Raw genomic sequence first — 24,563 nt, 5'->3', positions numbered from 1 at the left:
TTCCAAAACTTTATGAACTAAAAAATTTAGCAAGATTTTTCTTCAGAAACTTCAAAAATAATATACACAAAGTTGTGATCACTATACACAAACTTTTCAGATTAGATTACTACATTCTTCTATAGTAATGTGTCAAGTATTTTCACAAAAATTCTCTCATTTAACCCTCAAAATTAATTTGCGAAAGACATTTTTATTTCAATTACACAACAGAAGAAACAGACAAGGCCTAGGGAACTAGTGACTTGCCCAAGGTCTCGGCAAGTTTTCACCAGTCTTGAAACCAAGTAAAAATTGCAATTCAAAGTTTTTTCCATTTAACTTTTATAGTCCTTGTATTTACATTCATTGTATCAGTTTATTTTTAATTCATCAATAATAGAGCAATTTATTCTAAAAATCTGTTTAAGTAGAACCACATTGACTAATAGAATTTAATCATGAAAATTTAAGGATATTTACAGCTTCAAAATTTTAAAACAAAGTCTAAGAAGATAAGCTTACGTACTGTACCAAATAAATTACTGCAAGACTCCAAACTATAGCATAGTATTATCTTTTGGATAATAAACAAACATTATAATAGAGACTTTAAAACACTCCAAATATTCCTGTTGATGAGTAAGACTTCCTGTGCAAAGGTAAATTTATTTACTGTTTATTAAGTTTCCTTTTAAGGTGTTCATAGCTGATAAAAGCAAAAGTAACAACGGATTCCAAAAGTCACAGGCTTACAGTGCATCTGCGGGACTCATTTTGATCGCCAGTACAGCTCCTCTGAGACCAGGTTTCTGTGCAAAAACCCTTGGGTGTCGTGTTCAAGTGTCAGAAAAATCACTCGATTCCAAATTCTAGCAAATTGTAAAATAAGAAAAAAAAAATTTTTCAAGAGTTGTACGTATTTAACCAACATGAGTTAGGCTGCATAGGTTACAGCCTTTTTAAATACGCTGACTTGCAATTTTGTAAAGTTCTAAGTATCTACTATACTTTTTTTTAATGAGCTAAAAATAGAAAATCATATCTCCAGTGCCACTCCACTTTCACCATTACGGTTAACGTATCTATTTTCTTTTCTCTTGCTCTTACCAAAAATAAATATACATTAAATAAATGGATAGAAAGGGTCACACAGATTCTAGTTCAGCACAGCGTTTAAATTGCATGCATAGGGCATTCTAAAGACGGGAGACAACCTCCTATTTCCTGCTCAAACAGATTTTGAGCAGGAAAGGCATAGGCTTGTTTTTGGAAGACAAGTACCCCCTATATAAAACTAGAATAAACAACCAAACACGTGGCCTACTGAGCTTTGAGCGCCAACAGGACAAGTGGTCAGTTTTGGAACCAGCAGCAGCAACCGCCCAAACCCCTTTCAAATTCCAGACTCCTGCGTTGAGTCCAAGACTGCAGGCCCCAGCCGCGGGACTCTGAAGCCAGAACGTGAGCCCTCTAGACTCCTCCCAGAGAAGGGCTTCGGCCTCAGAATCTGCGAAACTTGGAGGAGTGTAAGACTCCCAAATTATCCCACACCCGGACTCTTCAAAGCTTCACCTGCGTAACCGCGGCTGTCTCCTACCCTGCAAAGGGAGCGGGATTGGCTACAAAACCCAGCGGCTTGCCCTGAGAGCCCGCGGGGCCTTAAACCTAAACTGGGCGCGGGAAAATAGTGTTTCTCGCGATATCTCATGACGACAAGAGGCCAGAAGTCTTTCTCGGTTCTCATTGGCTGCTGAATACGGTTAAGGCGGCGGGGGCAACGGCAGCGAGGCTCCGCCGCTGTTAAGAAACCAATCCTGAGAAGCCGAGGAATAGACCCGGAAGCGAGATTTGCGACCGTGATTTTCCGCTGTACGGTGGGTATCTTGTCTCTCTCTCGGACCAGGCTTTTCCCGGTATACTCAATTCGATTAAGAACTGATCGTGTAGAGGTGGTCGCCTTTCGACCCAGCCCTCGCCCTGGAGGTCTGGCAGCGTGGTTGATACTGGGTAGGACCGAGGCGGCTTTCTCGCCCTTGGCTGTTTGGAAGGCCGCAAGAGCGATTCCTTGGCCTGTGAGTGACCAGCCTCAGCCAGAGTTGGACTGGCGACCTTCTCACTCCCACTTCCCAGACCCTTTGTTCCCTACTTCTCTTTATTTTCGCCCTTGGATCCCGATTAGTACAATAGAAATAAATGTGGAACATTTTAATTTTAAGATACAGCCGTTCGGTTCCATTGACTAGTTCTTGGTTTGTGGCAGATGGTTTTAAACTAGACCTCAGCGCGTTCACCTGTAAAATGGGCTTATTGTCCCATCGATCACAAAACTATTTTTGAGACACTGGCAGAAATCGGATCTCTCTCAAAATGGAAGGTACTTTTTGAGTTAAAACATTCTACTTCCTGATGAGTTTTCATTAAGTAAGAATCTTGTTGTATATTACACTCTGAATCAAAAGATGCTTCTGGATTTGACTTTTTAAATATACCAAGAAAATTTTATACGTAATTTATTGTATCTTGAACTGTAAATTCAGAATTTATATAAAGAGTTATCAAAATGAAAGGCATATTGGGGAGGACAGAATCTGCCATAATGTCACCATATTTTAATAAAAAATGAGCCTTAGACTATTTATTGGCATCTGAGTTTTTAATAAATTGATGTATGATCACTTTTGTGTTGCTAGGTTCACGAAATAGTTTGAGAATAAAGGGAAAAGGGGAAAAATCCAAGAGAATTAATGAAACAAAAAGCAATTCTTATTGGGTGTCTCAAAAGACTGAAAAACTAGATAGGCCTTCTTTAAGTGAGCTTTATAGTTTGCAATAAAGTTACAGGCCCAGAGAACTGAATATGAATGGTAGATTTAAATTTGAGTTGTCAAATTTACTAGTAATAAAATTACTCTTGTCACTAGTAATAAAATTTAATAACACATTAAGATTGTATACTATTAGACTCGTGCAATTAAGTAGGACAAACAGTATCTTAAGGATGTAACAAACTCTGGGTCATCTCAGAATTCAGTCCAGGCAAAAATCAAGAAATAGGTCTTTAATTAAATTTAATGCTGCAAATATTTCTTACTGCCTGCTATATGCAAGTGGGACCTAAATATAAATTAAATCTGGTTCCTGTGCTTAAATTTATAATCTTCCAAGATGCTAAAACTGAAACAAAATTGATGAAACAAGACAAATTGTAGCATCAAAAACAAAAAAACACCTAGTGAATGAGAGAATCAAATTAAAGGAGGTCAAAGAGAGTAAGAATAAAACAGAGAACATCTGAAAATAATTTTAAAAGACTGGTAAGATTTCAACAAACAGAGGCTGAGAAGTGGTGTTTTTAGAAAATTATTCTTATTTTAATTAAGGCGCATATGTTGGGTAACTCATACTAGTTTATAAAAATATGGCACATGGGGCTGGGGATTTAGCTCAGTGGCATAAGCGCCTGCCTTGCAAGCAGGAAGTCATGAGTTCGATCCCCGGTACCGATTTAAAAAAAAAAAAAAAAAAATATGGCACAAGGCAAGTGTGGACTACAAACAAGTCTTAAAAAAATAAAATAATGTGCAGCCTAGTAGAATAAACCTCACTTGCTTCTTTAGTCTTTTGAGATGGTTGACCCATAATCCCCTTATATACTCATAGTGTCTGTTTGTAGGCCAGTCATAGTACTTAGAGTGCTGTCTTCACCGTCACCTGCACTACACAGCAAGATGCTTAAGGTACAGACTGGGTCTGTTCATTATTAAATCCCAGGACACAATCATTCGATTCATATTTGTTGAGTGCAGTGAATGACAGCCAAGATTCAGTTTAAAGCAGAGCAAACTAAAAACTACAGTTGTCTGCCAATGAATAAGATTGCTTTTTAAAGCATTAAGTTATCCCAGGCTTGAAATCATTGAAATAGAATAGGATAATAATGACAGGTGTTGTGATAAAGGTAGTAGATTAGTAAGAGATTGAACAGATATCCTTTTAGGGCAGTGATGGTAAACCTTTTAGAAACAGTGCCCAAACTGCAAACCAAAACCCACTTACTTATCACAATGTGTGATCGCTGCTTAAATCTGAATACTAAGGTTATTGTTTAGAAAAAGCAACTCCGTTAATGTCTTTTGTCTTAAAAGAAAAACAGTAATATGCATGTCATCGGTTTGCCACCATCGTTTTAGGGTTATTTCATCTCTAAGAATCCTTTAATGTTGTTTTTTAGGAACTAGAATTCTTTGTTTCTGATCTATGTTTATAAAAATCTTTAATGTACCTGTATTTGTTGTCTGAGTTATATTTTAAAATCTTCAAGCATTCATCGTTCTTAATATCATAATACCTAAACCAATATTTTCAAATATTGTATTCAAAATAATAGTTATAGGCATTGACTTACTAGAGGAAAACAACGAAACATAGGATGTGCTTGACCATTAAAGATCAAAGACTCCTGAACTCTGTCAGCTCTAACATTTAGTATATTTGATGGATATCATGAAAAATTCTCAATTTTTCTGCATGTTTATGAAACTGTTCTCTATGTTATTGCTAAAAGTTTTTCTAATTTTGTGTTTTTTCAGATCTTGATCAATAAAATCGACATAACTCATCTCAACAAAGATTACACTCTTAGTAACTGGAATGCTTTTTATGTAGAACAGTTGTAAAAATGGAAAAAGAAAAAGTAAATGATGATGGAAAAGTAGATCTAGAGAATTCCTCAGACTTTTCTGAACATTTTAACCAACTTGAATTGTTGGAAACACATGGACACCTTATTCCCACTGGCACTCAAAGCCTCTGGGGAGGCAATTCTGATGAAGACGAGGAAGAGCTATATGAAAAAAATGAAGAATGGTATCAATTGCAAGAAAAAAAAATGGAAAAAGATCCAAGCAAACTGCTTCTTTGGGCTGCTGAAAAGAATCGGGTAAAAAGAAAAAGGGAGGGAACCATAATGTGGTAGGAAAAACAGTGGGTCAGGAGCCAAAATACTTGCTCCTGAATCAGATCTGTGCCATCTATATCTCTGGGCAAATTCCACAGTTTTGGGGCCTCTAGTTTCTTTTCTGTTTAAATAGCTATATCTGATTATTTTATACAGAATTGTGAGAATCAAATGAAGCAATATACATGAAAGTACATACTAAATTATAAACGTCAATAGTTGGAGATTTGAGAGTAACTGTAAAGATAGCAAACAATCGTTTATACAGTAAAATCATTTATATTAGGGTCATCCTACAGGTAAGTAATTAGGATGAAATTACCATATATTAAATAACAACTAGGAGCCTTACTGCATTGTTTTATTTAATCCTCAAGAATAATACTAATTTGGGGCTGGGGATTTAGCTCAGCGGCATAAGTACCTGCCTTGCAAGCAGGCGTTCATGAGTTCGATCCCCAGTACCGATAAAAATGAAGAAGACAAAAAAAAAAAAAAAAAGAATAATATTAATTTGCCTTGAATCATTCAAATAGAATTAACACTAAAAACTTACTGTTTCCACTTGGCTACTTTCACGTCATTTTCCCAAGTTCCCATATCTCTGTTGTTATACTGTACAAATAACTAGTCTTGTATTTTTCAACTCAGGAGAGGCCCATAGAGAAAACTCAAAATTGTTTTCATGTTTCTAAGGTTATGTTCAGAAACAATTGGGCCCTTTAATCCATGGCTTCTTATCATTTTACTATTCTGTCAAAAGAAATTTCAGATTCTATGTATATTGGTATGATAATCCTATAATTAATTTTATTTTCTTTACAGGTAAAATACATTAAATACAATTATAACATGTATTATTCATATAGAACCAAAACTGCAATAAGCCTCAACTGGACCATGAATAAATGTATCGTTTGATATTCAGAGAATCACATTCTTAGAAGTAACTGAATATAGTTAACACTAACTTGTTCGTTACTAAATCAGTTTCCCCACCCCACCCCCAATAAAGTAACTTACTTTCATTTTAAAATCATCCACCAGGACGGGGAATATAGCTTAGTGGTACAGTGAATGCTGGCAAGTGTGCAATCATGAGTTTGATTTCTGGTACCAAAAAAATAAAAATAAAATCACTAACAAATTTTTATTTAACTTACATATAAAGCTACTGGGAAATGGGGTAGAAAAAAAGGAATTCAGATGTATTATATAAATGAACCAGTTTGCCACTATAAATATGTACTGCAAACATGTACTAGTAAAAAAAAAAAAAAATGAAAAAACCTGTTGGATAGCTTGAGTTTCTTTATTGTTTTGCTTTTAAGATGGGTTTTTATAAGACTTCTTTTTTTTTTTTTTCTCCTCTCAGCTTACTACAGTTCGGAGACTACTTTCTGAAAAGGCCACTCATGTGAACACCAGGGACGAAGATGAGTATACTCCCCTTCATCGAGCAGCCTACAGTGGACACTTAGATATTGTCCGGGAGCTGGTCGCACAGGGGGCAGATGTTCATGCGGTGACTGTGGATGGCTGGACACCTTTGCACAGTGCTTGTAAGTGGAATAATACCAGAGTGGCTTCTTTCTTACTTCAGCATGATGCAGATATCAATGCTCAAACAAAAGGCCTCTTAACCCCTTTGCATCTTGCTGCTGGGAACAGAGACAGCAAAGATACTCTGGAGCTCCTCCTGATGAACCGTTACATCAAACCAAATCTGAAGAACAACTTGGAAGAAACTGCATTTGATATTGCCAGGAGGACAAGTATCTATCACTACCTCTTTGAAATTGTGGAAGGCTGTACAAATTCTTCACCTCAGTCTTAATGGTTCTAATAATTTTCTTAAGTTTCTAAGTACCAGTGCCTCCTTTGTGTGATATAAAATATTGCCATAACAACAAAATCGACATCAAATGTCTTACTATAGACACTCAGTGGTACGCATTATGTTCTTCAAGTGAATTGCCTGACCTTGATGTCAAAATGTATTTGAGAGTTGCTTGGATGTATCTTTAATGATTTTGGTGGAGTTTGTGATTTTTTATCAGAAGTAATTTTAACTTACACTTAAAAACTTAACACGGGTAATACAGAAACTAAAGATATTTTTGGTGCTGATCCAAGAGAAATGTATTTTTAAATATCCCCAAACCTGAATCTTTGTTGAGTATTTAATATACTGACACATATTTTTGTAAGGTGAGGTAACTCAATTTAATTTAAAAGTCTCAGGCTGGGGATGTAGCTTAGCAGCACAGTGCCTGCCTGGTAAGCACGAGACCCTGAGTTCAGTTCCCAGTGCCCCAAAACAAACAAACAAAAAACCAAGGTCTAAATACACTGGTGCAGTTCAGCTGTCTTCTCTACATTATCATAGCCAATTGCTTTCCTTCAAAATCAGAAAAATAAATATATTAGTGACTTGAATCTTTATACATTAAAAAGTTTTTTAAAAACCTCAGATCTTTATTTTTGAAAATACAATTTTTAGGAAAGCTGCTGTTTAATCTATGAATGTTATATACTGCCTCCCTTTCCACAATCACGTAATTCTGTGAATAACCCTACCTCACACTGGTCATTCTACATGATCTACTCTTACAGTGAGTCGATATGATCTTTCAGACATATACACAACTATACCTTAGTCCAGAAGATTTTAACCTACTTGCCTCCAACTAGTTTTTTCTGCCTATCCTGCGGGATCGGGCACTGCTCAAATCTGTTGAGTTCACAGAATATGTTGATTTTCCAAGGTCCTCATGTTAAATAAGCCATTTCAAAGGCAAGATGATAAGAGATAAGGAACTCTTAAGACTGAAGGGATGATTATTATATAGGGACTAGAACTACCAAGTGGCTCAGCTTTCTTTAAAAACCGTGGTGTGGATAGTGACAAAAATCATAAAAATAAATATTCAAGAAAAATAAAGTACAAGTTTTGACAATAAAAAAAGTCATGAATCCTTTTCTTGTGTATAATTTTTTTTTTTTTTTTTTTTTTTTTTTTTGGTACCAGGGATCGAACTCACAACTTTGTGCTTACAAAGCAGGCACTTTGCCACTGAGCTAGATCCTCAGCCTCAATCTGTGTATAATTTTGTTAGCATATTTATTCAAATGGCATGCCTTTAGAATCTACTCTCTCAGTGTCTCCAGCACAGTTTTCCACTGAATATTAAACCCTTCTGTGACTGTTCCCAGGGGGTCTTCTTTTAACGTCTTAGCACTGGAACTAGAACTCACACCTGAGGGAACGGAAACTAGACAAAGTTCATTGTTCTTTGCATTGCTTCCCCACCCCACCCTTACTGGAGATTCAGCCCGGGGCCTTTGCACTGTGATATCCCCAGTACTTTTTTATTTTGAGGCAAGGTTTTACTAAATCCAGGCTTACGCTGGATGTGTAATCCTTATGCCTCAGCTTCCCAGTGTGGTAGGATTATACATGTCCACCACCAACCCAGTCTGTTAGTATATTTAAATTTTTTACTAGTACATGTTTGCTGTAGATAATCATTGCACTTCAACACATCTTAATTCTTTTTTACACCCTTCCCATCCTTCCCTGTTCCCTCCAACAAGAATTTCCATTTGAAAAAGCTCTACACTAGGGCTGTATTTCCATATTTTCTTTGATTTTTTTTTTTTTTTAAATTCTTCATCCTAGCAGGGTGTGGTGGCCCACACCTGTAATCCCAGCACTCAGGAGGCTGAGGCAGGAGGATTGTTGCAAGTTTGAGACCAGCCTGGGCTGTACTATGAGCTCAAGACCAGCCTGAACTGCATAATGAGACCCTGTCTCAAACAAAATAAATCCTTCATCCTTTTATTACCTCCCCTGCCTTCATTTCTTATTCCCCCTCCCTTTTGTAAAAGATTTCCCTACATCGTATTATATATCTTTATTTTGTTCTGTGTATTTTTTAAATGACTACCTAAGTTTGTCTCTTGAGCCAACCCATATGATTCAAGTACCTTAGGCTAAATAATAATGTTATTTGGTCAAATATATATGGCAGTTTCTTGGTTAAGACAAAATTCGATCATCCCAGAAAATTTTAAAATAATAAATGAACTGAATCATTGTGACATTATTTTGTAATCTATGACTAGAATATACTTCAGTTTTAAGAGTACCAACATCTCATGTACAGGTTTTGACAGAATATGAAAGGTTACTTTCTGTTTAATCTGGCCTGAGTGATATGAAATGGTAGGTAAGCTGAAAGTGATGATAGAATAGGACCCTGTCTTCCCAGGAGATTGCTGAATGTGGCAGATTGGTTTTCTGCGAGTCACAGGGCCTGTGGTTCTATTCTTAATTTGAGTAGGTCATACTCATGATTTTTATATAAAGTTTCTATTTAATTATGAGGCCTATCTTTATCACTTTCTCATTACTGGGATACAACACTGAACACCCACAATTTAAAGGTAGAGAGGTTAATTTTGGCTCACATTTCTGCTCCAAGGCTGAAAGACATGGTGGAAAAGATTGCCAGAGAAAAACTGCTCACATCATGGCAGCCAGGAAACAGATAGCAAAGTGGGGACATGAAAAGGGATATGCACCCTTATAAGTCATCCCCCCACCTACCCACCTCTTGAGTAGACTGAATATCCTAACATCACATTTAGTATAGCACCTCTGTGATTCAGTCACCTTTCAGAAGCCTCACAAAGTGCTTCGGGTAGACATCTAGATATAAATCATAACAGAACCAAAGAAGCCTCCTTACTTTTGCTTAGAAGTTGACGTTTGACTGACTAGTCTTGTTTTCAGGACTCGGTGTGCAATTAAAACTGCATATAAAGAAATCCCTCCTCCAAGTTGCCAACAAAATATATAGCATGGGTATTGTTTGTACCCTTTATACTTTCATTTATATTTACAGGACTCCTGTATCCATAGAAGGCATTCACTAATGGTGCTTTTCACATATTGGTAACTTCCAGTTTATGCAATCTAAATAGCTAATAGCTTGCAAATAAAATTTTCTCTTAATAAGCCGGGCATGGTAGCTCACACCTGTAATCCCAGCACTCGGGAGGCTGAGGCGGGAGAATCATTGCATATTTGAGACCGGCCTGGACTACAAAGTGAGCTCAAGGCCAGCCTGAACTACATAGGGAGACCCCATCTCAAAAAGGACAAAAAAAAAAAAAAATTAATAATAGAAAAGTTACCCAAAGACTTTAAGATTACATTTTTTAATAACTAATGGCTTAATTTTTATTTACTTACATACTTGAGGAAGAAGTAACTTGTTATTGTTGGAGGTCAACATAACTTACAGACTTATAGTTGAGGTGGGAGAATCATTGCATATTTGAGACCAGCCTGGGCTACAAAGTGAGCTCAAAGCCAGCCTGAACTACATAGGGAGACTCCATCTCAAAAAGGACAAAAAAAAAAAAAAAATAGTAGAAAAGTTACTCAAAGACTTTAAGATTACATTTTTTAATAACTAATGGCTTAATTTTTATTTACTTACATACTTGAGGAAGAAGTGACTTGTTATTGTTGGAGGTCAACATAACTTACAGACTTATAGTCAAATCAGTTGGTTTTGCCTTTGTAAATCTCAAATATATTTCTCCAGGCAGCCTGCTGGCCCACAACCTACCATAATGATGGGACACAGAGTCTTTGCAGTAGGGCTATAAGGAATTCATTCATTTCTATGTGTTCCCATCTGTTATGACACTCACAACTGCTGTTTGATGATCACAAGACACCAAGGCAATGTCTCAAGAAATGTCCCACACCACAATGAAATCTGGATCAACTCTATTCCTGATTAACATATATACCATCTTTACCCTACCTGAAATGACCCTAGAAATTTATGAAGCTGCCTAAAATATGATTATCAAATCCATCATGCTTTGCTGTAGTTAATCATGCATGGGATGCTCTAATTCTCTTATAAGATTATAGGTAGCCATGAAACTTGACAATAAGAAAGACTGTAGAAATTAACTAAAATCATCAAATAGAAACTAAGGAACTTTTAGTTGCCACATTAAACAAAATGGGTGAATAGTATGTTAAAAGGATATGTTTAACTCAGTATGTCTGAAATATTCATTTCAACATAAGATACTTGTATCTCATAGCTTGTATCATATGGCTTGTATCTAGATGTACCTCCACAGCCTCATGTGGTCATAGGTAAAGTTTTCAGCAGTGGTTGGATCTACAGTGTGTGATGCTGGGATTAAGGATTTGATGCTGGTATTGATTCACTAATGCAATGTTGGGATTCAAGATGGGTAGCCTGTATAGAATATAGGGGACAGAAAGAGGGCCGCCATTGTCACTACTTGTCTTTTGCTGCTTGCTGCTTTCTCCTGCCATGAACTGTTTCTCCTTTATGATGCCCCTCTATCATGGTACCCTGTTTTGGAGCCAGCTGATTATGGACTGAAACCTCCACAACTGTGAGCTCCAAAAGGAAAGAAAGCTCAAACACTATGCAAAACAATTTTGGACTATAATAAGGAAATGAGATTCTAACAAATTTATTTCCAGAGTGGATCCAAGGCCTTAAATGACTTATTGCTCTTTCTATGTGGAGCTTTCTGATGCCTAGTAAATGAGTTTTTCTACATTCATACCTATTTTTTCCTTTTTCAAAATGTGGTCTCATTAATAATAAAAGGAATAAAAATAAAATATTCATTTTTGGTTCATTGTTGTATTCATTTGAAACTCAGGTACATACAGTAGCCTTCACTATGAATTTAATGATATGGTCAAATCCTCCAATATCTCTCATTGTAGTCAGATTTATAAGCCACCTGCACAAGGCCCTGGCACCATACTTTAGGGGTGCACACTGGCTAACTGCAGGTCCTAGAGGTTCCAAGCTCTGCCCAACCCTGCACAAAGCCTTGGTGCCATACTTGGGGGGCATGCCTTGGCTAAAACCCAGGTCCCAGAGGATTCAATCTCTACCCAGCCCAGCATCCCATCACAATTCATTGGGGGAGTACCCTGCCAGCCTCACAGGTTCCAGAGGAACCAAGCCTTGCACAGTCCAGAGCAGAGCCCCAGAGCTATCCACTGGGGGAGTGCCCAAGCCAATCTGATAAGTCTTAGAGGAGCACAGCCCTGCCAAGCCAAGCACAGCACCCAGGCATCATCCATAGAGCATGCCTGGGAGAAGCAGAGGTCTAGAAGAACTCTGCCAAGACACCTTCTATCATTAAGGAGGAAGCACCAGCGTACTGAGGAAGACCAGAAGCCCCACCTGACATTTTTTCTGTCACCCCAAGAACTTCTTTTCAGAAGAACCAAGAAAAATGACAAAACGAAAGAGCAAAAGCAGTCTCAATCCTTTAGCTCACTGAAACCAAGCCCAGACGACACTGACATGGAAGACATTGAAAAGTAAGGAAACAGCTCCATGAAGCTATAGGGGAAATCTGATCCGAAGTAATCTCTTAGGTAAAAAAAGAAATGACAAACATGAAAGAAATGACTATATCTAAAGATGTATATACAAAGTAAAGGAATATGAGAAAATGATGAAAACCTTGAATGAACAATATAGAAAAGAATTAGAATACATAAAACAGATTCAAAGAGATAGTCAAGAAGTTTAAAATTCCACTGAAATTTGGCAAAACTGCTTGAATAAAGCTAAAGATAGATTCTCGGACCTTGAAGAGAGGATGAAAGCTAATGATCATGAAAGGGAAGATCTCTTAAAAATAACAAGGGACCAGGAAACAACAATCCAACAGCTGCAAGATAATACAAAGAGAAACAATATAAGGATGATAAATGTCAGTGAAAAAGTAGGAGTCAACACACATGACATAAAAAGACTATTTACAGAAATAACAGCAGAAAATCTTCCAAGCATGGGGAAAGAACCTGAAATACAGACAAGTGAGGCATATAGAAATCCAATTAGCCATAACCAAAATAAATCTTCACTGAGACATAATAATTAAGATCTCAGAAATTCAGCATAAGGACAAAATACTAAAAACTTGTCACAGAAAAAGAAACATCACCTATGAAGGAATCATGGCAGACTTCTCAACACAAATCATCAAGCCAAGAAGAGCTTGGAGTGAAGTATTTCAAGTTCTGAAAGAAAACTATTTCCAACCCAGATTGATGTACCATACAAAACTCTCTCTCAAAATCAATGGAGAAATAAGATACTTCTATGACAAAGGACACCAGAAGAAATTCATGAACACCAACCTAAAAAGGGATAAAGATGATCACAATTCCAAGAACAACACAAAAAAAACCACCAAGCAGGGCAAGCCTTAGAGAGAAAAAGTACAGAACTAACAACAAAATGATACTATAACAAAGATAAGTCAGTATATATCAGTTATACCCATCAATGTAAATGGTCTCAATTCATCAATCAAAAGAAACAGACTAGCAGAGTGAATTAAGAAACAACATACAACCATATGCTGTACACAAGAAACCCATCTAACCCAAAAGGAAATTCATAAACTGAAAGTCAAAGGATGGAAAACAATACTCCATGTGACAGAAACCCAGAAAAAAATCAGGTATAGCTATTCTATTTGCAAACAATGTGAACTTCAAACCAAGAATGATCAAAAGAGATAAAGAAGTTCACTACATACTTGTTAGGGGAAAACTTCAAGAGGAAGACAAAACAATCATAAGTATATATGCACCAAATATGGGAGAGCCAACTATATAAGATGAATCTTAATAGACATGCAAAATCAAATAAGCAATAACATAATTATAATGGGGGAATTTAACACCCCATTGTCACAGACAAATCAGCTAAAAAAGAATCAGCAAAGAACTGACAGAACTGTATCAAACTTGTGAACAAATGGACTTAGTAGATGTGTGCAGAGTGTTCCACCCAACAACATCAGAATACACATTCTTCTCAGCTGCACATGGGTAATTCTCTAAAATAGACCATACACTAGCCCACAAAATATGCTTAAGTAAATGCAAAGAAATTAAAATTATTCCATCTGTATTATGTGACCATGGTGCAATATTGGAAACTAATAACAAATGAAACTACAAAATCTGCATAAACATATGGAAATTAAATAACAATCCCCTGAGCAACCAGTAGGTCTCAGGAAAAAATTAAAGAAGAAATTATACAACATCTACAATCAAATGAAAATGCAAATATGGCTTACTGAAACTTGTGGGACCCAATGCAAGCAGTCCTAAGACGGAAATTTATAGTGGTGAATTCTCACATCAGGGAAATGCAATAAGCACAAATAAACAACCGAATGCTGCACCTCAAACTTCTAGAAAAAGAAGAGCAAATCAAGTCCAAAGCTCAAAGTGGGGAGGAAATTATAAAGATGAAATCAGAAATTAATGTAATTCAGACTAAGAAAACAATAGAAAGAATTAATGGATCTAAGAGTTGATTCTTTCAAAGATTAAATGAAATTGATAAACCCTAGCCAACTTATCAAAGAGAGGAAAGAAAAACTCAGATTCACATAATAAGAAACAAAAAGGCTAAGGGCAGGGGCTTTAGCTCCGTGGCACAAGTGCTTTGCAGCAAGCATGAATTCAATCCCAGGTACCCCCCCCCCAAAAAAAGAAAGAAATGAAAAGGGTGATATCACTACAGATATTGTGGAAATTCAGATGATTATCAACACTTTCTTTAAAAATCTATACTCTCATAGGATGGAAAACACAGAAGAAATGGACAGATTCCTGGAAACGTATGAATTACCAATACTGGATCAAGAAGATATAAAAATCCTGAATGACCTAATATCAGTTAATGAAATTGAAAATGTAATTAAAAACTTTCCAACAAAGACAATCCCAGGTCCTGATGGATTCATAGATGAATTCTGCAAGAAGTTTAGAGATGATTTAACACCAATATTCCTCAAAATCTTTAACGAAACTGAAAGGGAAACAATTCTCCCTAAATCATTCCTAGAGGCAAGTATTACCCTTACACCAAAATCGGAGAAAGACCCAACCAAAAAAGAGAAATATAGATCATTCTTTCTAACGAACATAGATGTAAAAATCCTCAATTAAATAATAACAAACAATGCAGCAAATCATCAAGAAGATTGTACACCATGCCCAAGTGGAATTCATTCCATGAATGTGGGTGGGGATGGTTCAACAGATACATGTCAATAAATGTAATACATCATGTTAACAAAGCTAAAGAAAAAAATCAGATGATCATCTCAATAAATGCAAAAAAGACTTTTGATAAAATCCAATACACATTCATGGTAAAAAAAAAAAAAGACCCAGGAGAAAATCAAATAGATGATCTTTACCTCAATCTGATAAAAACCATTAATGACAAATCAACAGCCAACATCATACTTAAAATCCCAGGCAATAAGGCTTTTGGGAGAAGCAGTTTCTCCATCAGCTGACAAAACAAGAAATAAAATAATCACCCCTGAATTAAGTCCACTTGACAGTATTCAGTAAGTTTGAAAAGATGTCTCATTACTATGTAAGAGACATATGTAAAAGACATGTTCGGTTGGCTTTTAAAATAATTTAGATTGGGACTGTTAGAATCTAGATTAGGCTATCAAAAGTATTTTTTTAAAAGTATTATATCATTTACTTCTCTGAAGAAAAAAACAATAGCACTGAATATCAGTTTGAGATTTTTTTATAAATCCATAGAATTAAACACAATATGTAAAACTTAACCCACCAAAATTCTTTAAATACCACTAAATAATATTAAATTTATATATTAGCTTGATAACATATTAACGTTTTAGTTCTTTAATACAGATGCCATGATTTTATGTTGAATACATTTTAAAATCCTTTGTGAAAAAGTATTTAGGTTTGAGTTTGGGCTCCATCTAGTGGACATATTCTATTTCATTTCACTTCATTGAAATTTAAAAAGTAAAACACCATCGGGTTTCTATTGTTTCTTTTCAGTTTGGGGGAGGTAAATGAGCAGAAACTACAATTCATTGCCCAAATAGTATATTTCATATTTTTTATCAATAATTTATTCCCAAGAGAATTTTCAGTGGTATCTAATTGAAAATGCACATATAATGGTTAGAAATTTAAACATCAAAAGCCATTTAGAAGGAAATAGACTACCTAAATTAATATAATTACTACAGTTGATAAGTTATCTCCAAGTTTTTAATATTGGAGAAGGTGAAAACGGTAATTTTATGGTTGTTACTTGATCAAATAAGTCACACTTTTATGAGCAAAAGTGTTCAATTTATTTTTTCTAACTAAAATATACATAATTTTGTAGAGGTATACTATATATGCAGTGAAATTTAGAAAGTATGACTAAAAAGTAAGTATACTGACATAACTACTGTTGGGTACCACTAAGTATAAATTGACATGGAATCTGTCCAAGGCCCTCCTTGCCGTGCCTTGAGGCCTAGATATACTGTATCCTCTTAGTCAGTGAGGTCCACAGAGCAGGAAGTCTGACAAGAACTCCAGGAAATGCACCACATCCATCCTCCTGCACAGGCTAAATAAAATGGTGGCTACCTGGAGATTTTAGGGCCTTTGTTTCCAGAGAACGCTGATAGTCTCAGAGCCCTCTAGCTGTTTCTAGATTCTTTATTGTAAATGCTAAATTACTGTATTAGCCTAACAAATAAGTAGTAGTTGTCTGTGGGCAAAGAGACAGACAGAATCTCCCGCACTTAGTTAAAAGTCTTGTAGAACCATTTGATACTATAAAATCATGCACATTTGACTTTCATAACAGTAGCGCCACTACATAATTCTTTTGGGGTGGGGCAGTGGTTACCAGGAATTGAATTTAGGGCCTCTCACTTCCAAGCGACACAACTCTTTTTTAATGAGTGCACAAGGAAAAACAAAAGCAGTTTCATGCTCCAAATAAAAAAAAAAAGATTCTCTTTCTTAACTCTTCAAATCCAGCTTTTCTGAATTTGATGCCCTTCCCTGTAAAGACAGTTACTGATGTGCAAGAGTCTGACTCACAGCCATCCTAGGCAGACCGGATACCATTTTAAGCCTCTTCCACACCTTTATGCTTTTCTATCTGCTAAAAATGTATAACCGTGGTTTAAAAAGATCCAGTTACCATGGCCACATCCCAAACTCCCATCGTTCTTCAGCGGGCTAGTGACAGGCAACCACCACTCTCTGTGCTTTCTCAAACCTCATGTCTGGCAAGCAGCTACAGCTCCTTTTCACTGAACTCTCCCCCTTTAAAGTCTCGTTGTGATTTTTTTCCTTTCACTCCCTACTTTGTGATCATGACTTTCTGAAAGACTCAATAGCCTGTACCAGAGTTACTGGTCTGGCCTAAGTGCCGGGGTCCCTTTCAGGTTTCTTCTGAAATAAACCTGTCCTGTTGCGCTTGTACCTTGGTTTTTTCCTAACAATATTTCATCTTCCCAGATGTTGGAGGCAGGGACTGTAGCTCACACTCCAGTTGCATTACTTCCTATTATGTGGCCTTAGGCATTTGCTTTTCTGAACTTCGTTTCCCCATCGGGCATCTGAAAAGCTTCTGTTAAAGAGCTGGTGTGAGTAAAACTAGGAATTAATGCTAGGTCCCGTGCTTTAGTCAACCCGGAACTGCACTTCCAGAATTTAAGCGCCTTTAGTACGCGGGAGGGGAGGTCGCACCAGAGCCTTCGGAAGTAGAGCGGCAGCAGCCTCTGTCGCCATAACAACCAGAGACGACTCGCGTTGCCGGGCAGCTTGCTCTGAGCTGAGAAGGCTCGGCGGCCTCCAGACGCCCAGACTCCGCAGCATGTGGCAGCAGGAAGCGCCGGTGGTAACGGCGGCTGCGGAGCCAGAGGCTGGCCGCGACGGGGAGCAGCTTCGGCAGCCAGCCGGGCTTGGGGGTAGAGCGCTCGGGGAACCCGGCAGCGCCCCCCAGGAACCTCGCGGACAGTGTGAGTTGCGTGCTCTGCAAGGTGGGAGGTGGGCGGGGGAGAAAGGTTTAACCGAAGCTAAGAGACTCGGAGGAAACTGCCAAAGCCGCATAGGTTTGGGCAGCGAGAAAGGAGGAGCTGCTTTGGAGAAAGAGAGGTGAAGGTGAGGGCACTGTGGCAGAAAGCTCCCTGAGCCCTGCTTTACAGATGGCGTCTAAGTCCGGCATCACTTTGATTTAATGGGTGGGTAGTGACATTAGTCTGGATAGTATATAAATATAGATATAAACATAGATATATCCATATATGACACACATTCACATGTATATAATATATATGTATGTGTGTATGTGTATGACTACAAATGCACATGGAAACATGAAGATCATTTTGCCAATTTCCTCATTTTATGTATGTATGTATGTATTGGGTACCCGTGATCAAACATACCACCTCGAACTTGCCAGGCAGCCGCTAAGCTAAATCCCCAGCCCAAATTCCTTCATTTTATAGATCAGGAAATTGAAGTACAGATCAGAAGAAAGGAAATAATTTTCAAACTCATTCAACCAGAGCTTAGAAGAATACTTAAAACACTCCAACTCTTATTTCTTAGGTTTTGTGGGTACTGTGTTGTGTTGTGTTTGGTTTGGTTTTGAGACCACGTCTTGCCTTGTTGTCCCTGTTGGCCTTAAACTCACAGCAATCCTCCTACCTCAGCCTCCTGCCTGCTGGGATTCTTAGATTCTTACATTCATAGATCATTATCTGATTCTTTTAGGATTTCACAATTAGGGGTCATATTTTAACTTACTGTCATTTCCTCCTTGCCTTGCTCAGCATATAGACACAGTATTCAAATATTGACCATATCAGATATGGTTAAAACTTGAATCTTGGCCAGGTTACCACACTCATTCACACTGTTTTTTGAATTTACAGGTGTTTCATGGTGGTCTCCGGCCACAGGTCTTCAACAGGGGCTAAGGAATGATGGTGAGCATAATAGGACCAAAAAGGGATGCAAGCAGCTTTAGCTCTCCAACAGCACCTCCTTGATTGCATCTCTGGGGAGCAAGTGTTGGTTTTCCAGGTTCCCTGGGCTCTGGACAGCCCCAGGAGAGAGTGATGGGCTGAAGTCCTTAGTACTTAGGATGCAGCAGATCACATAGCTTTCTCTCCTGAGATCTCATCAAAAAGTAGTCACAGAATCAGTACTTCTCAGAGAAAGGGGTCTCTTCCTTCAGCATCAGCCACACTGTGACCTACCGTGCTTATTATTAACAGCACACAGATCTAAAGGTATTTTGGTCTTGTGGTTCTAGGAGTAAAGGATGAACTTAATCATTCGGTCACTAATTCAACACATATTGAGTCGGTACTACATGCCAAACATTGTAAGCTGGGGATTTAGCTCAGCGGCATAAGAGCCTGCCTGGCATGTGGTGAGGTCATGAGTTCGATCTCCAGTACCAAAAAAAAAAAAAAAAAAAATTGGGACAAGTTGCAGGGAAAGGAGTAGTGAGCTAGTGCAGGTATCCAAACTCTCTGGTTTACACAGTCAGGCTAGTATATTTTGTCCCACAGAAGGAAAAGCTGACTAATAGAGGTCTTTTCACATATAAGTATCCTAGTATTACATAAAGGTTATTTGAACACCAGATTTATTACAAAACTTAACGTCATTTGTAGTGCTTGCTCTCACCATTCTGGCTGACCTCTACACTGTCCCGTAGTTAAACTCCTGAACCTAGTATTCCAGGTCTGATCTGATTATGTAGCATGGTGGAACTATAATTCTCTTGATCAGAACACTGTAATTCTATTAAGTAGAGCCACAATAACACTTGCTATTTAACAGACATTATATTAACATATCAGAAAAATGCAGTTTATGATAATTCTGAGTCTTCTCCCTTTCTGGAGCTCTGGTCTCCTGAATAGATTTGATTCAGGCTTTTTCACTCCTTACATATTTGATGTATTTGATCCCAAATATAAACTATTATATTTATCTCTACCAGTACCATCCTATGGATGTTTGCACTTTCTTCCAGGTATAGAAGTAGCACTTGAGGGCTGATTCTGCAATTTAATTATTCACCTATGTTTATGTCATTCTCATAACTGGTGAGTTTGTTGGTAGTTCCTTTATTCAAATCAGCAAATTAGGTGGTGATTTACAGGACCAAGTAGTCTGTAGAAGCCCTTCATCTGTTGAATAGCATTTTTGTCATGGCCGTTCGGCCACCTAAAGATCTAGTTTACCAAATGCCTTGTTAAAATGTAAATACACTGTGGCTTCTCCAAATTTAGTAGTTTAGTAACTGTGAGGTGTGAGAGTCGGGTGGATGTGGCCTCTTAGTTTTATGACTTCAGGAAGTCATTTGCTTAACAATACTGAGCATTACGTTTTTGGAACACCCATGCAGTGCAACATAATAAAATGTATTCTCTTCAACTTTTTGTTCCTTGAATTTTTCTAGGTAACATATATGAATTTCATGCCAAAAGTAAAAAAGTTTCAAAAATAGGTTTAACTATAGTATAGGAATAATTATTCTTGCCCACAGGTAATTGTGATATACATGTATCACAATTGGAATAATACATGTAAGGATACCTAAGGCATGATATCCCTAAATAAACTATAGCAATTATTCTCAACAAAGAAAGCCTGCCTGAAATAATGTTGTTCTAGAAGAAAGTCTAGAATACCATTATTTACCAGTCCCTCTTAACACCTAATGATTACTATCTCCCATTATTTACATACACAAGCCATTTGCTAACCATGTACTCCAAATGTTGGTGAAGATCAATATCAAGCTGAGATAGTTTATAGATTTTCTTCCTCCCCTCCCTGCCTCCTTCTTTCTTTTCTTCTTATTCCAAGTAGAGGATGTTTGCCCATACTAGGCCCTTACTATTTGCTCAATTTTCATAGTTCCTTATATCACTCTTAGTGAGTTCCTCGGTCTGTTTTCTTAGCAGCACAGCTGAAATATGTCTGGAGGCCTGAACTTAGAGCAGGCAACTTTCCTCTCTGTTGTCTCATTATAGACTTTGCTTCTCACCAGCCATGTTTGTGAAATTCTGGCTGAAGATTATGACTCTACAGAAAAAGTTTAAAGCAGAGTTAGGTTCAAGTAATGCCGACATTTATCTCTTTATGTGACTCTCGACTTTTACAAAACAAGAGTGAGATTCTAAAAGTATCTAATTCTACTTGTCTGTGTCTGAGGACGTGTTTGAGTCCTCATGACTAGGTGTATTTCATGACCAGGAATGAACCAGGGCCACTGTTAGGGGCATGTCTTTGCTTGTGTTAAGTCCCCTCAAAGCCTCATGCAGTCATAGGTTGGTCTTTTTCAGAGGTGGCTGGATCTAGAGTATGTGATGCTGGAATTGACTCGGTGCAATGCTGGACTCAAGGGCACTAGGACTAAGGGCATGAATGCTACCCTCCCTAAGTAGCCTGGATAGACTATAACGAATAGAAAGGGCTGTGGCTGTCCCATTGCTTTTGCTACTTTCTACACACGGAGAACTGTTTCTGCTCTGTCATGCCTGTCTGCCCTGCCATCCTGGCTTGGAGCCAACTGCTTATGGACTGAAACCTCTACAAACTGTGAGCTAAATAAACCATTGCCTCTTTAATTTTGGGTGTCATGTATTTTGTCTGCCTAATGAAAAAAGTAACTAAGACAAGGGCAGCAGGACTCTTGACTCTTTTTTTTTATTGGTACCGGGGATTGAACTCATAACTGCCTGCTTGCAAGGCAAGTGCTTATGCCACTGAGTTAAATCCCCAGCCCCTAGAACTCTTTGACTCCTTTGAGAGAGTCTACACTCAGGTCTAATGGATTCACTTGTGTCTTTTTATTGGTTGGTCTGGAAAAGATGAGATACTTGCTGTCCCTTGTGAGTTTGAAACCAAAGTTTAAATAACTCAAGTATTTGTTTTTCCACGATTCCTTGAATTGGATACTGAGACTGGAACCACTGGTTCTCTGACATTCACGAGGCTGAACTGGTAGACAGGTGCACAAAATAATCTTTACTGACAGCTTTATCTAACCTAACAGTGCTTAGCTCCACCCAAACACACATTCACTGAACATCTGTTGTTATGCCAAGCTCTATTACAGGGCTCTAATACATCGAAATACAACCTCCCCATTCTTTATAGTGCTTATGGTCTTGTAAAAAAAGACAGATGTTAAATTAACAGGTACAAAGAAATGTATGTCAATGAAACCAAGATGAGTGCAAATTACAGTAAAGGAGAGCAAAGAAAAAAGCAGGGCATTATGAGGAAAGGATATTTGTTGATTGTGGAGTCAAGGAGCTAGTTTCCCTGAGAAACTAACATTAAAGCTAAGGCACCAATTTTGAGTAGAAGTTATACAGGCAAAGAAAAAAATCAGGGGAAAGTCAGGCTGACAAGATGGTGTGTACAAAGGTGGGAACAGACAAAGAGCCTTGTGGCCAGAACCCAGAAAGCTACAGAAAGGGAGACAGTGAGAGCAGGCAGGCAGGGCCAAGGAGCACAGAGCCCTCTTGCTCCTCTGGAGCTCTGTCCTCCAAGATGAGCAGAAGGAATATAAAACAATAATTATTTTTAAAAAAGAAATTAAAAAGAAAAGAAACATAGCTAAGATCTTTAAAACAAATAATTTAGTCCTTGCGTGTACAAGTAATAAGGGCTAATTTAGAGGCTAGGAAGAAGTTGGAAGTCCATAAGTCATTCACTATTATAATTTGGGTTTCTTCTTTAAAATAACAGATAATAATGTCGAAGTCATTCTCTATTCTGTGACTGAATTGCAAGCTCTTTGCTCAAACTTTTCGTACTCAGTGTTTGTCCTCAGCCCTGAGACACATGCCTGGAACAGAGTAGGGCTTTAATAAAGATTTATAAACTATGACTAAATGAGTAAAAGTGTTTTTCTCTTGAAGCTAGTGAGAAAATTCCGTATATTTTTTTCATTACTACCTAAATGAGGTACCTGAAATTTACCCAACAGTTCAGGAACTACATGAAAGTGTGAAATCCCCCAAAGAACCAGAACTTACAATGGAATATCTGTCCCAGATAGCATCTGCAAGGTAGATTGTGTATGTGTATGGAATGATGCGTCTTCCACAAGTTATTCATGTAGGTCTAATGGCTAGAAGATTGGTCAGGATTTATAATAAGCAACCAGTTTTTTAATTTACAGGGAAGAAATTTTTATACTGTGAGCCACATAAGAGAATTAAGGAAGTTTTGGAAGAAGAGCTTTATATCAAGAGAGATGAATGCCACATTAAAAATTCACCTCCAGGTAATCTCAGTGATGAAGTATATTTGTGAAATAAATATGGACTTGCCTAGTAGCCATGATATGTGAAATAAATATGGACTTGCCATGATAGCATGGTTATTTCATTTATTACAAAACTATGCCTATCAAAAGAAAAAATGAGTTAATGGGTTCTTGGGAAATTCTTGAATTTCTCTATTTTGCCTATGTTCAAATATACTTTTATATTTAGAAAAGTGAACTAAATATCAGTTTGTACTTTGCTGTGTGTCCTATTTTTCATGGCATTATTTCTATTTAATTACAAGTTTAAAATGTTCCCATTTGCTTGTAGAACACAGTGACATCTTAGCTTATCAATATAGGCATGGCTAATAACAGTGGTTTCCAAATTTCAGATTGTATCAGAACTACTCAGGAGCTTATTAAAAGCAGCTTGTTGGCCCCATCCCTAAGACATCTGATTTGGTAGGTTTAGGGTAGGGCTCAAGATGTTTTATGTTTTTGCCAAGTAAAATTTGATGCCGCTGCTTCAGAGAACACACTTTGCCAACTACTGACCTAGAAAAATCAAGTTACTTAAACATTATCAAATCATTCAGATATTTCATCCCGCAAACACAAAGTATGTACATTTTATTGGTTATATAATTTGGGCACTGGCTGCTCTCAGTAGGGGTTCATGTGAGAGCAGATATGTTCTGGGAGTCCCAGAATCCCACCGATGCATTTTTGAAACTGCTAATGCGCTTATTTTCATGATTCTTTCCTAGTAGTTAGTAGGTGCATATTTCACACTCTTTAATTCAACAGGTTTTTATTGAAATGCTCTTAGGTACCAGAAATTGCTAGCAGAAATGAAATAATTAAAACAGAACTGCTAGCCAGATATGGAGATGCACGCCTGTAATCCTGGCACTTGGAGAACTGAGTCGGGTGGGTTGCCATGAGTTTGAAGCCAAACTGAGCTACAAAGTGAGTTCAAAGCCTGCCTGAACTGCACAATGAGACTCTGTCAAAAGAAAGAAGGAAAGAAAGAAAAAGGAAGGAAAGAAGGAAGGAAGAAGGCGAGCTTACATATGCTATTTCCTAGGGTTAAAACTGTTTTTATAAGTGTATACTAATACAGTACTATATACTAGTACGTTGCATTGTTCTTACTGGATATGTTTGATTATGAGACAGTTTAAGGGAATAGGAAATGAAGACTTATTTTTCTAGGAAATTTTTAAAAAGTAGAGACTGGACTGCATTCTTATATCATCCACCAGAGGGCAACATAAATATTTGGGGAGAGGGGAGCCTTGAGTATGAGTCCTCAAAGGACTATGAGAAAGAATTTACAAAGAAGATGAGAACTAGTATAGTTTTATATCATGCAGTCTGAGGTAGGAACTGAT

General features: G+C 37.4%; 3 protein-coding genes across 11 annotated transcripts in view; 2 read left to right on the top strand and 1 right to left on the bottom strand.

Moving 5' to 3' along the window:
- Positions 1 to 1,703, bottom strand: part of Mre11 (MRE11 homolog, double strand break repair nuclease) — a 63,768-nt gene extending 62,065 nt beyond the window's left edge. For 2 of the 3 annotated variants that reach the window (XM_063256218.1, XM_063256220.1), the window contains exons 1-2: positions 1,555 to 1,703; positions 736 to 851 (exon numbers count right to left, since the gene is read on the bottom strand). In XM_063256218.1, the coding sequence (XP_063112288.1) occupies positions 736 to 755 (20 nt within the window). In that variant the 5' untranslated portion in view covers positions 756 to 851; positions 1,555 to 1,703. Of the gene's footprint in view, positions 1 to 735; positions 852 to 1,306; positions 1,508 to 1,554 lie in introns of those variants that run through there. The other variant, XM_063256219.1, reaches the window with a different exon arrangement.
- Positions 1,704 to 1,733: 30 nt separating this feature from the next.
- Ankrd49 (ankyrin repeat domain 49) lies at positions 1,734 to 11,639 on the top strand. Of its 3 annotated transcripts, none has more exons than XM_003468531.4 (3): positions 1,734 to 1,856; positions 4,572 to 4,921; positions 6,315 to 11,639. In XM_003468531.4, the coding sequence occupies exons 2-3, from the start codon at positions 4,661 to 4,663 to the stop codon at positions 6,774 to 6,776; spliced, it is 723 nt and encodes a 240-aa protein (XP_003468579.3). In that variant the 5' UTR covers positions 1,734 to 1,856; positions 4,572 to 4,660; the 3' UTR covers positions 6,777 to 11,639. The 3 variants fall into 3 exon arrangements, with proteins under 3 accessions (XP_003468579.3, XP_063112294.1, XP_063112293.1); XM_063256224.1 differs by lacking the exon at positions 1,734 to 1,856 and adding an exon at positions 1,867 to 2,054; XM_063256223.1 differs by lacking the exon at positions 1,734 to 1,856 and adding an exon at positions 1,867 to 2,356.
- Positions 11,640 to 17,542: 5,903 nt separating this feature from the next.
- The window catches only part of Piwil4 (piwi like RNA-mediated gene silencing 4), an 85,966-nt gene continuing 78,945 nt past the window's right edge, over positions 17,543 to 24,563 (top strand). Inside the window, exons 1-2 of one of the 5 annotated variants that reach the window (XM_013151138.3) lie at positions 17,547 to 17,875; positions 23,080 to 23,184. In XM_013151138.3, coding sequence (XP_013006592.2) covers positions 17,731 to 17,875; positions 23,080 to 23,184 — 250 coding nt within the window. In that variant the 5' untranslated portion in view covers positions 17,547 to 17,730. Of the gene's footprint in view, positions 17,876 to 23,079; positions 23,185 to 24,563 lie in introns of all 5 variants that reach the window. The other 4 variants (XM_063256217.1, XM_063256215.1, XM_063256214.1 and 1 more) reach the window with 4 other exon arrangements.

This window comes from Cavia porcellus, unplaced genomic scaffold (genome assembly GCF_034190915.1).
Source record: "Cavia porcellus strain 051 isolate PalLab524CR breed Dunkin Hartley unplaced genomic scaffold, mCavPor4.1 scaffold_9, whole genome shotgun sequence".
Classification (NCBI taxonomy): Eukaryota; Metazoa; Chordata; class Mammalia; order Rodentia; family Caviidae; genus Cavia; species Cavia porcellus.
This window is presented reverse-complemented; position numbering and strand designations above follow the sequence as displayed.